General features: G+C 43.3%; 1 protein-coding gene across 1 annotated transcript; it reads left to right on the top strand.

Annotated features, from left to right (window-relative positions):
- The first annotated feature begins 3765 nt into the window (after positions 1-3765).
- On the top strand, positions 3766-11903 carry LOC137752513 (NACHT, LRR and PYD domains-containing protein 8-like). The gene is given in 7 exon segments (XM_068527194.1): positions 3766-4147; positions 5364-5438; positions 6595-6710; positions 6712-6822; positions 6824-8205; positions 9269-9439; positions 11732-11903. Coding segments are annotated over 7 exon segments (2409 nt in total).
- The last annotated feature ends 980 nt before the right edge of the window (positions 11904-12883 follow it).

Raw genomic sequence — 12883 nt, 5'->3', positions numbered from 1 at the left:
CCCTGGTCAGGGAACTAGATCCTACATGCCACAACTAAAAAGAAAAAAAAAAAAAAAAAAAGATCCCACATGCTGCAACGAAGATCCCGCATGTTGCAACTAAGACCCCGAGCAGCCTAAATAAATAAGTAAGTAAATAAATGTGCTTAACCCTGTTCTCATTAAAGTTACAAAAACAAAAAAGATTCTATTGTATGTATCACCCATGGTGTAAGTTTCAGTTATGCAAGATGAATTAGTTCTGGGGACCTGCCCTACATCAAAGTGCCCATAGTCATCAATACTGAATTGTACTCTGAAAATTTTCAGAGGATAGGCGTCATGTTAAATGTTCCTACTACACACACGCATACACTACACACACGCATACACTACACACACAGGACACAAACTTTTGGAGGTGCTGGCCATGTCTATTCCCTTGATTGTGGTGTACGCCTGTGTCCAAACTCATCAAGTTACATATGTTAAATACATGCAGTGTTTTTTTCATATATTAATTATACCTCAAAAAAGCTGGTTGTTTCTACCCACCCCACGACTTTAAATCAATCACAATAAAGCTGTTCTTTTAAAAAAGAAAAGAAAAACCAAAGGACAGAAAAGTTTGAAGCCCCACAGAAAGGAGACATCGCTTACCAAACAGACTTCTAATCTCATACAAGTTTCGAGATGCCGTTTCCAGGGAACCTCAGAGAGGAAGTCAACTCCACGCCCTCCCCAGCCTCTGATTGGCCCTTGGGTCCCTTCAGCTCCTATCAGATCTGTCTCTGGGCATCCCGCCCCCTCCATTGCAGCCTATCCCCGCATAGGTCAAGAAGCCACCAAAACTCAGCTGCTACAGGTAATTGCTGACTCCTTCTCTTTTAGGTGTAAATCATCCCCACCTGGGAGAGGAGAGGCAGAGATGGGTTTCTAATTAAAAGGTGGGATAGGGAGGGTGGGAGGGAGGGAGACGCAAGAGGGAAGAGATATGGGAACATATGTATATGTATAACTGATTCACTTTGTTATAAAGCAGAAACTAACACACCATTGTAAAGCAATTATACTACAATAAAGATGTTAAAAAAAATAAAATAAAATGTAATTCAGTGAGCTCTGACAGATGCACACACTCAGGAAACCACTGCCACAATCAAGACAGAATATACCTAAAAAAAAAAAACAATAAACAAAACAAACCAAAAAAAACACCATCTGATGTACATGGAATCTTCCACTTTAGCCAAAGGCCACTGATGTGAATACCTCTCCTACCATCTGAGGGGTCTTCTAGAACAATGAAAGATGAGAGGAATCAAGAGTGCATGAGGTGTCAGATACAGAGAACAGACTAGTGGTTGCCAAGGGGGAGGGAAGGTGGGGGAGGGAAGGATTGGGTGTTTAGGGTTAGCAGATGCAGACTATTATATATTGAATGGATAAACAACAAGGTCCTACTGTATAGCACAGGGAACTATATTCAATTTCCTAGGATAAACCATCATGGAAAAGAATATTAAAAAGAAAGCATATATATGTATAACTGAATCACTTTGCCGTACAGCAGAAACTAACATAACATTGTAAATCAATTAGACTTCAATACAATTTAAAAAAAGAGTCTATGAGCCCTGAAAATCACAGAGGCAACCACATCTAGGGACCGCTTCTTCTCCCAATGCCAGGAAAACCACCCATGAAGCCGTTCCATCTTAAACACGGAGGCTTTTCCACTGAGGTCAGGAACGAGACAGATGGTCTCATGGCCACCACTAACTAACATCATGTTGGAGGTATTAGCCAATTAAATTAGCAATTTTAACTAATTTAACTCACCCCTGTCACAAACATCATCCCAAAACAGAAAGAAAATGCATTTGGTTTGCCCCACATTCCAACTTAATAGGCTCTGGGGATACAGGCAGTTGACAACTGTAACTAATTTTAAATTTAAATCAGCAATTAGAGAAAGGCATAAGAATTGGAAAGGAATGGTAAAACTATATGTGCAGATAACTTGATTACATTTCAGAAAACCCAAAAGACCCCATGGAAATCTACTACCAATATATGTGTTTATATATATGTCTGTGTGTGTGTGTGTGTGTGTGTGTCATTTTCCTACATGCTCTGAGTCTCCTTTGACAGGGTCTATTGCTTTGGGACCCACATTAGGTCCTGGTGATACTGAAACCCCCCTTTTGCTTAGTAAGATTACATTCCAAATAGGGGAGATGCTCATGTGAACAAGATCATCCAATTAATTGCTGTAGATGTTTTCCATTGGATGCAGCACCTTTGGGCTGACAACAGTGTTAGCCCTCTGTGAGTTTGGGGAACACTCCAAACCTGTAATTTTCTAAAGTTGCTTGTTCTTCTGAATCTCAGAGGCAGGGGAGCAGATCCTTCACAAATTGGAAGCACCTGTGAGAATAAGCCTTGTGGCCCAATTCCTCTGCCCGAGGAGGCTAAATGCTTTCAAATCCGTGCCATGAAGAAGAATGACAACGCACCAGCCCAGCCAATGGGAAGGGGGGATGCACGTTGCCCAGAACCCCAGAGCCTATTAAGGTGGAACGTGGGGCAGACCAAGTGCTTTTTCTTTCTGCTTTGGGAGATGTTTGTGACAGGAAGGAGACAGGGAGCCTAATTCCCTTCAGTGGTGAGTGGTGGTGTTGTTTTCCTCTCTCTTCTATCTCCTATTTTTCCACATCACTTTCTTACTATATCAGATACTTGAGTTCACCAGGTCCAGTTGGGCTCAGTTTGTTCTTCTTTTTCCAGTTCCTTGAGGTGTAGAGTTAGGTTGTTTATTTGAGACCTTTCTTTTTTCTTAATGTAGACTTTTTCTTTTTGCTCAAATATCAGAATAACAGAATCAAGAGCGGAGGTGAAGGTTAAGTAGCGTGGCTACTAGAGGTGGTCGTCATCCACAGGGAGCTTGCAATTCTCCAAAACCACTGCAGTCAATTGAAGGAGATAAAACTTTGAGTCAGTGCTCAATACATGGTGACTTAAGTATCCAGGAAGTTCTCGGGTGATGGAGATGAGAGTGAACAGATGATAATACATAAAAAAGATAACTCAGAGAAGCAATAGGATATGAGTAGTAGGTAGACCAAGGCGAAAGCCCCACTCCCCCTAGTGACTTCATGCTTTTCTCCTCCACATTCCACTTTTTACACACAATAAACACGATGGAAGAAGACAAAAGAAAGACATATGGTGGAGAAGATGCATAGAAGGGAATAAACCTTTGATTCCAGGTGCTTTTTATAAATTCCCATTGAGCCTTTAAAATAATCACGGTATAGAAGGAAGCCTGAGTCATTGTTAGCTATGATGAACCAGGCACTGTCTTAAATGTACTTGTGGGTGTATCTCTTTGAGAATCCTCACAACCCCAAGAGCACATATGATAAGATCCCAGTATCAGAGATGAGAAAAGAGTCGCAAAGAGGCTCTGCAATTTTCCCAAAGTCACCTTGCTAATAAGTGGGGTAGAGAATAAAAACTACAAAATGGTTTTGAGTCTAAACACTGAGCCCCAATACTGGAGGGGCTCCCAGGTTTTTCCGCAGGCCAGAGAATCTTTGAGGAAGGGAGGGAAGAGGATATCCAGCACATGGTATGCTCCATCCAATATGGATTACATAAATCTGTCCCCTGGGGTGGCGTTTTCACGTTCTTGTAACTTCATGTCTCCCCAGGTCGGGTCTCTTCTCTCCTCCAACTGGTCCTCCTTGTCGCTGGCGCTGAGGCTCTTGGTCTTGAGTAACGATGAGCTATGTGACCTGGAGTTCTGACTCTTCCTCCTGCCCTGCCTCCTCTCCTTCCCCCCCTTCCTTCTCCTCTCACTCCCCTTCTTCCTTCTCATCCTCCTCCTCCTCCACCTTCCCTTTCAAAGACGGAGTCATGCTGTACATGGTCTACTTAAGCAAGGAGAATCTACAGAGGTTCAAGCAGCTTTTAGTGGAAGAGAGCCCCAGACCTGGCTCTCTCCAGATCAGCTGGGACCAGCTGAAGACAGCCCGGTGGGGGGAGGTGGTTCACCTCCTAATCGAGTACTTCCCTGGACGCCTAGCTTGGGAGGTGACTCACGACATCTTCGCCAAGATGAACCAGGCAGAACTGTGTCTTCGGGTACAGATGGAGCTGAATGGTAAGAATCTGGTATACAAGATGGGGTTGGGCTTGGGTGCTACAGAGCTAAACGCTTCACTAGCCACTCCTATGTAGATACACTATATTTACACTTTATTTTCTTATACATCTAAATATGCACATACATAGATATATACACATATATGCACATACATACATGTATATTAAAGCGTTTATTTATTTATTTATTTATTTCGACTATGGTTTTATTTTTTAATTTGGAAATTGGCTCCCTTTTTCGTTGACGTATAGTTGATTTACAGTGATGTGCTAGTTTCAGGTGTACAGCACAGTGATTCATATACATAGATATTCTTTTTAAGATTCTTTCCATTATAGGTTATTACAAAATATTGAGTAGAGTTCTCTGTGCTATACAGTAGGATATTGTTGTTTATTATTTTTAAAATTTTTATTGGAGTATAGTTGATTTACAGTGTTGTGTTAGTTTCAGTTTCAGGTGTTAGTACAGCAAAGTGAATCAGTTATGCATATACATATATCCACTCTTTTGTAGATTCTTTACCCATATAGGCCATTACAGAGTACTGAGTAGAGTTCCCTGTGCTATACAGTAGGTCCTTATTAGTTATCTATTTCATATATAGTAGTGTGTATACGTCGATCCCAATCTCCCAATTTATCCCTCCCCATACCTTTTCCCTTTGGTAACCATAAGTTTGTTTTCTGTGTGTGTGGGTCTATCCCTGTTTTTGTAAATAAGTTCATTTGTATCATTTTTTTAGATTCCACATATCTCTAATTCCATCCATGTTGTTGCAGATGGCATTATTTCATTCTTTCTCATGGCTGCGTAATATTCCATTGTATGTATGTACCACATCTTTTTTCCCCATTCATCTGTCGATGGACATTTAGGTTGCTTCCTAAATGCACGTACATGTACATTAAAGTGTTTCTGTGTTTTACATATATGTGTGTGTGTGAGTGCAGTGTTTGGCTGGGCTGTACATTTATATGTTATTAAACACCCTCCTAAAGACCTTCTGACACACCACCATTTTCTCACTTCCTAACATCGCGATGGGAGGTCTAGGTAATCTTCTTCTCCCTGAACTAAGGTGGTGAGAGAATGAGACTCGTGAATGACGTGGCCACCGCTATCCTAAATGGTCCCGTTACCTCCGTGTTGCTCTCCCTGTTCTGTCCACCTTATCATTCCAGTGAGGGGCTCCTTTGTTTGTCTGTTCCAGACATTTTACCTAACTTGGAACCAGAGGCCTTGAACCCAAGAGAAACACAAATGAACTTGGAGGAAGATGAGTCTGGTATGTGCTGGCCCTGTGCAGGTTCTGGTGGGAAACAGGCTATGGGTGGGGATGAGAAGCCCCGTCCCCAAGGCAAGGCAGGTTGTAAATGAGCATGTCTAGTGTCCCTTCTGTGAAGCAGAACTTCAGAAAAAAGAGCAGCTGGGCACTCACCTGAGCAGGAAGTCCAGCCACCGACCCAGCTGGATGCAGGGGCTCAGGCTACCTCCTTGAGACATCACTTCTCTCCTTCCTTCCACTGGATTCAGTCTTGAGTGGTCCCTCCTCTGCACACTGGCCGTTTCTGCCACCAGCTGCCCTTAGCAACACCAGCAGGTAAAAAGACTGCTTATTTCTCACTTTTCCAGCACAACTCCTGGAGCTCACTCCCTTGAATGAACCGAGACCACGAGCTCCTCGATGAATGACGTGGTGAAATGCTCTGGTGGGTGGACGCTGGCTCATGTGCTTATGAGGCAGCTTGATGGTAGGTCCAGCCACCGTCCGAAGTAACGGCCGGAGAGTGGGAAGGGGGCGGTTCTCCAAAAAATTTAGGGTGCTGTTGCCAGGCTAGGAATAGTCAGTAGGTAGGCAAACACAGCAGCTGTCTTAATCCATCCCTCCTTCCCCTACTCCATTATCCTGGACCATCAGAGTAGGATTCTAGGGAATTCCCTGGGGGTCCAGTGATTAGGACTCAGCGCTTTCACTGCCGAGGGCCCAGGTTCCATCCCTGGTCAGGGAAACTAACATCCCACAAGCCACGTGACGCAGCCAAAATAAAATTTTAAAAATACATTTTTTAATTAAAAAAATACAAATAACATAGATAAAGCTACCCCAGCCATCTTCTGAGAGTTAAGAAATAGGAAGAAAGGACCAAAGAACTGCGGTGCCAATAGAAGCTATGGGGTCACTGAACCAATTTCCAGAGCTTTATAACCGCCCCCCACTTCTTATGTAACGAGCAGTTCTTGCTTTGTCTAAGCCACTTCAAGTTGTCTGTTCTGTCCCTTGCAGCTTCTTAATTGACGCACTGCTCTCCGGAAACGTGCGCGATTGATGCACTGTGTCCTGGAGCTGGCTGTAGACATCAAGGCTCGTTTTCCGGTTGTTCAGTTAGTTCTCACAAACAACTGACATTGTACCCCGTATCTCTCCCATCTCATTCATCCAGATAAATTACGGGAGTACAGACTACACTTGATGAATGAATATTCAACCCTATGGAACAGGACCGCTTGGCCTGGGAACCACACGGACTTCTTTTACCAAGACCTACACAGTCTTGGTAAGGTAAGAGACATTCTTACCCTGTCTACTTCTTCCCAGAAAACCTCAAGGAAGACAGCCCAAGACTATGGTTCTTCAGGGGGTCGCCAGGTTTGGAAAAAGAAGCCTGGCCAAAAAAAGTGATGTTAGAATGGGCAGAAAACAAGTTCTACGCCCACAAGCTCTGGAACGCTTTCTACTTCCATCACCAGGAGATGGGCCAGTTGGACGAGCAGAGCTTCGCTGAGCTCATTGCACGCAAGTTGTCCGGGTCTCGGGTTCTGGCGTCCAAGATCATATCCAAAGCATACCAGCTTCTGCTCCTCTTTGATGGCTTCGAGGAACTAACCTCAACCCTCATAGATAGACCAGAGGACCTGAGTGAAGACTGGAGCCAGAAGGTGCCCTGGTCTGTCCTCCTGACCAGTTTGCTGAGCAAAAGAATGCTTCCCGGGGCCACGCTAATCATCTTCCTGAGGTTCACCTCTTGGAAGAACTTGAATCCCTTTCTGAAATGCCCGTCTCTGATAACCCTTACAGGGTTTAGTGTGCCTGAGAGATCCAGGTATTTCAGGACGTACTTCAGAAACAAGAGCGAAGCCGATGAAGCCTTGAGTTTTGTCATGGGAAACACGATTCTCTTCTCCATGTGCCAGGTGCCTGTCATCTGCTGGATGGTATGTTCTTGTCTGAAACAGCAGATGGAGAGAGGAGCAAATCTCCTGCACACATTTCCAAACGCCACAGCTGTATTCGTCCACTTTCTTTCCAGCTTGTTTCCAACCAGGGTTAGAAACCTTTTCAATAAGACTCACCAAGAACAATTGAAAGGTCTGTGCTCCTTGGCTGCAGAGGGCATGTGGGAAAGGAGATGGGTGTTTAATAAGAGAGACCTCAGCCTGGCCAGACTGGATGAAACAGATGTGGAGACTTTTCTTGGCGTGAATATTTTTCAAAGGCTGGTGGGCGATGAAGACCTTTACGCCTTTGCCCACTTGAGCTTCCAAGAATTTTTGGCTGCCTTGTTGTATGTTCTCTGCTTCCCACGAAGACTCAGAAATTTCCATGTGTTGGACGAGTTCCGTGTCCTACGGCTGATAGCACATCCTGGAAGAAAGAGAAACCATCTCGCCCAGATGGTGCTTTTTTTATTTGGCCTTTTAAACGACACGTGCGCTCTAGCCGTGGAGCAGGTGTTCAGATGCAAGGTGTCCTTGGGCAACAAGAAGAAATTGCTGAAAGTCGCAGCCCAGCGCCATGAATGTGACCCACCAACCCCGCACCACGGGGTCCCACAGCTATTCAACTGTCTGCATGAAATCCGGGAGGAGGTATTTGTGAGTCAGATCCTAAACAACTGTCGTAAAGCTACTTTGGTCATCAGCAGAAGCAAAGACGTGCAAGTGTCTGCCTTTTGCCTTAAGTTCTGTCAACGTTTGCAGGAGTTAGAGCTGACTGTCACCCTGATCATCACCAAAGCGAGCAGCCTCTACCCGGATCCCCTTCCTGCCTCTGGGTAAGTGCGCCCATCTCTCCCTTGGTAGATTCACGGTCCTGTCGGGGACCTTGCCTACCATCTCCTGGGCACCTAGGGCGACCACCTCCGTCTTGAGGGGATCCCTTGCACATGGGACTTTCAGTCTTAAAAACAGAACACGACGTAAAATAGAGAGCTAGTGGGACGCAGCCGCATAGCACAGAGAGATCAGCTCGGTGCTTTGTGACCACCTAGAGGGGTGGGATAGGGAGAATGGGAGGGAGACGTAAGAGGGAGGAGATATGGGGATATATGTATATGAATAGCTGATTCACTTTGTTATACAGCAGCAACTAACACACCATTGTAAAGCAATTATACTCCAATAAAGATGTTAAAAAAAAACCAAACAGAAGGTGTTCCTGGGGTGCCGATTTCCGTGCTAAAACTGGGAGAATCCTGGAAACAAACAAGAGGAGTGGTTCACCTACCTGGCCTCTATGCCTCACACCCTCCTTCCCATGTGTGGGGACTCCGTTTCATCTATCACCCCAGTTCTGTACATCATAAGCCTTTTAGTCTCTAAGGAAGTGCTGTCCAACGAGACTTTCTATGACGGGGAAGAATGAAGGGGGAAATTAGAGGTTCTCCCAGAGCCAAAGACAGTACGTGCTGGTCTTGCTCTGGATTTTGGATTCTGCGCTCACCTTGCCCCTCCCCCACCCCCCAAAAAAGAAAGAATAATTTTCCCGTATTCTGTTCCTATATAGAGTTTTTTTCTTTTTAGTAACAATTTCATAAGCACAGAGTAAGAATATGGATTATATTTTGCATCCTAATCTCTGCCCCCATATAAATCCTAAGTGATTAAAAGGCAGCTCCCTTTCTCCCTAAGTCACAGGAAAATAGAAGTGAGGCCACGAGTCTTCCTGGGATGAAATGACAAATCCTGTGACAGTTCTGCTGGGCATCTTCTTAAATGAGGGCATCTTATGACAGTCATAAAGGGGTCTGTGGTCATAAGGAAGCCCTGGGTTTGCTGGTAGGTTTTCTCAAGCTTAATCTCTAACGATGAGCCCTTTTCCCTTTTTCTCCCACACAGACCAGAGGGCAGTGATAGGTGTTATCTCTGGTGGCAAGACTTCTGCTCTGTGTTTAGGACACATGAGAGTTTGGAAGTCCTGGCTGTGACAAACAGTACTATGGATCCTGATTCAGTGAAGGTCCTTTCTACGGCACTGAAACATCCACAATGTAAACTCCAAAAACTGATGTGAGTATAAAACACATCCTAGTTGGAAGGAATTCCATGGAAACAGTCTGTTTCCCTCTCTGCTCATGCTAGGCGTGCTGAAGGCATCCGCGTCCATAGGTATTTTTTCCTAGTCTGACTGAGATATAATTGACATATAACACTGCAGGTTTAAGTTTTACAGCATAATGACTTGACATGCATATATTGCATAAACGATGACCACAGTAAGTTTAGTCAACATCCGTCACTTCATACAGTTACCAAAATGTTCTTTCCTAGTGATTGAATGGTCTACTCTCTTAGCACCTTTCAAATCTACCACACAGCAGTGTTAACTACAGTCACCCCAGCACTTATTTGTCTTATAATTGGAAGTTTGTACCTTCTGACCACCTTCACTCAATTCCCCCACCCCCCGCCTCTGACAACCATAAATCTGATCTCTTTGTCTATGAATTTCGTTATTTTTTAGATTCCACATGTAAGTGAGGTTGTTTCTCTAAAGAAGACATACAGGTGGCCAACAGGCTCATGAAAAGAGGCTCAACGTCACTAAACATTAGAGGAATGCAGATGAAAACCACAATGACATATCCCCTCACACCTGTCATCAAAAACACAAGAGATAATACGTGTTGGTGAGGAGGCAGAGAAAAGAGAACCCCATTGCACTGTTGGTGAAAACATGAATTGGCGGCCACTGTGGAAAACAGCATGGAGGTTCCTCAAAAAACTAAAACTCCTAGTTGCTTTTACTGCTCGAATCGTCATGTGCTAAGCAGGTACTCAGTATGGTGTACCACTGCATTCCTTTGAGGTAAGTACTGTTATCCTGATTTTTTTTAAAGGGAGAACCAGAGAGGTTAAGTGACTTGTCTGAGATCACACAGCTGGTAAGCTTTGGGGAATGCTCTCCACCTCAGGTGGTCTGAGGCTCGCCTCCTCCGTCACCACACCACACTTCTGTGATGCCTCACGCTTAGCAGGCCCCTGCGTGTCACAGGTCAAGATTTCCATGAAAGAGGGAAGAAGGTGAGCCAGATCCAATTGCAGTTTGGCAAGCTCTACGAAATGAAAAATGCATGTACACCTTGACCCCAAGGTCCACTGTTTTAAATTCACCCAAGGTAAATACATATGCACATACTCGGAGGAATGGTTGAGAACATCACTGCAACATTATCTTCAATAGCAAAAAATGTACAGACATTTATGTAGCACTCACCCTCTGCTGGGCTGTCTGAGGTCCAGCATCACATTTCAGTGCTCTTAAAACTCACAAGCATCCTAAAGAAGTAGGTATTTCATGAGGAAGCTAGGGCACGAGGTTACACAGCTGGTACCTAATTGGAATACAGATTTAAACTCCAGAATCAGTTCTATTAGCTACTGCCCTATACTCTATCTCCCTAACATTTTTAAAATTCAGAAACTTAATACTTCATCAAAATTCCTTGAAATAGCCCACCCGGCCAGTATCTGAACTATTTTCTCTCCTGTTAGTATAATGGTTATCATTGGCTCCCATTTTTTGAGTATCTTCCTTTCTACATCAAGCCCTATGCAGAGTCTCCTAGAGGCACCACTTGTGTTCATTCTTGTGACCATCCTAAGCGGAAAATGTCATGAGCTCTCATGAGGACGTGAAATGAGGTTTGGGGAGATTAAGTGACTTACATAACGTCATCCAACTAGGAGGCTGAGCTGAGAAGAGAACCCAGTATGGAGCCCTGGGCTGCACAGAAAGGGGCCTCACGTATTTATGGACTGATTGAACGAAGAACTAATTAGCAAATGGGGAAATGTTGGTCAAAATGCACTATAAACTTCCAGTTAAACATTGAATACCTTCTGGGGATCTAATGCACAGCATGGTGACAATAGTTAATAATACTGTATCGTATACTTGAAAGTTGCTAAGAGAATAGATCTTCAATGTTCTCACCCCAAAATAGAAATGGTAAGTATGTGACCAGATGGAGGCAGTTAGCTGACGCTCAGGTGGTAATCGTTTTGCAATATGTAAGTGCATCAAATCAACAAGTGATGTACACTTTAAACTGATACATTATTATCTGTATCATCTCAACAAAGCTGGAGGGAAAAAAAGAACTAATCAGCCACCTTGATTGTGGTGATGGTTTCATGGGTGTATGAACACGTCCAAACTCATGAAATTGGGTGCATTAGATATATGATAGATGCACTTTTCTTTGGTGTGTCGATTATACCTCAATAAAGCTGTTCAAGAAAAAAGAGCTGATGGGCTGATGCGAGCCTATGATAACCGGACACTGCTTACCTCTGCAGCTTTAGGCATGTGAGCCCCCTCGTGTTGAATGAAGCCTTAATCAGCGTTCTGGTGGAAAACCAGTACCTAAGATACTTGGAAATACAAGACACTGAAGTGAGATGCCAGGTCATGGAGTTTCTGAGCAACGCCTTGAGACATCCCCAGTGTTTTCTACAGTGCCTGAGGTGAGACTGGGAGGGATGGAGAGAGAACCTTCGTACCCAGGTGGTCCGTTCAGAGGTGGAGGTTACGTGCTCAGCCTGCCTGACATCTTACTGTAATCAGTTGCCAGTTTCACTCAGCTTTTTTCTTTTATCGAAGTATAGTTGATTTACAATATTGTATTAGTTTCAGGTGTACAGCAAAGTGATTCAGTTATACATATATTTTTGCAGATGCTATTCCATTATAGGTTATTGCCAGATATTGAATATAGTTCCCTGTGCTATACAGTAAACCCTTGTTGTTTATATATTTTATATATAATGATGTATATCTGTTAATCCCACACTGCTAATTTATCCCTCTCCCCACCCCTTTCCCCTTTGGTAACCATAAGTTTATATTCTATGTCTGTGAGTTTGTTTCTCTTTTGTAAATAAATTTTTTATTTAATTTTTGTTTTATATTGAATTAGAGTTGATTTCCAATGTTCTGTTTGTTTTAGGTGTACAGTAACTTGATTCAGTTATCCATAGAGGTATACCTATTCTTTTTCGGGTTCTTTTCCCATACACGTTTTTAGAGTATGTTCAGGAGAGTTCTCTGTGCTATTCAGTAGGTACTTTTGGATTATCTATTTGACATATATTAGTGTGTATATGTTAATCACAACCTCCTAACTTGTCCTTCCCCCCTAAATTCCCTTTTTGATAATCATAAGTTTGTTTTCTAAGACTGTGACCCTGTCTCTGTTTTGTAAATTAGTTCATTTGTATGAATTTATGGATTCACCTACAAGGGATGTCTTATGATATTTGTCTTTCTCTCTCTGACTGACTCCACTTAGTATGATAATCTTTCAGCCCATCCATCCATATTGCCACAAATGTCATTATTTCTTTCTTTGTTATGGCTGAGTAGTATTCCCTTGTAGAAAAGTACCACATCATCTTCATTTTTCTATCGATGGACATGATGGTTAATTCTATGTCTTGGCTATTGTTAAG

The sequence above is a fragment of the Eschrichtius robustus genome, chromosome 19 (genome assembly GCF_028021215.1).
Source record: "Eschrichtius robustus isolate mEscRob2 chromosome 19, mEscRob2.pri, whole genome shotgun sequence".
Lineage (NCBI taxonomy): Eukaryota > Metazoa > Chordata > Mammalia > Artiodactyla > Eschrichtiidae > Eschrichtius > Eschrichtius robustus.
Note: the sequence above shows the minus strand (reverse complement) of the source record. Positions and strands in the feature narration are given on the sequence as shown.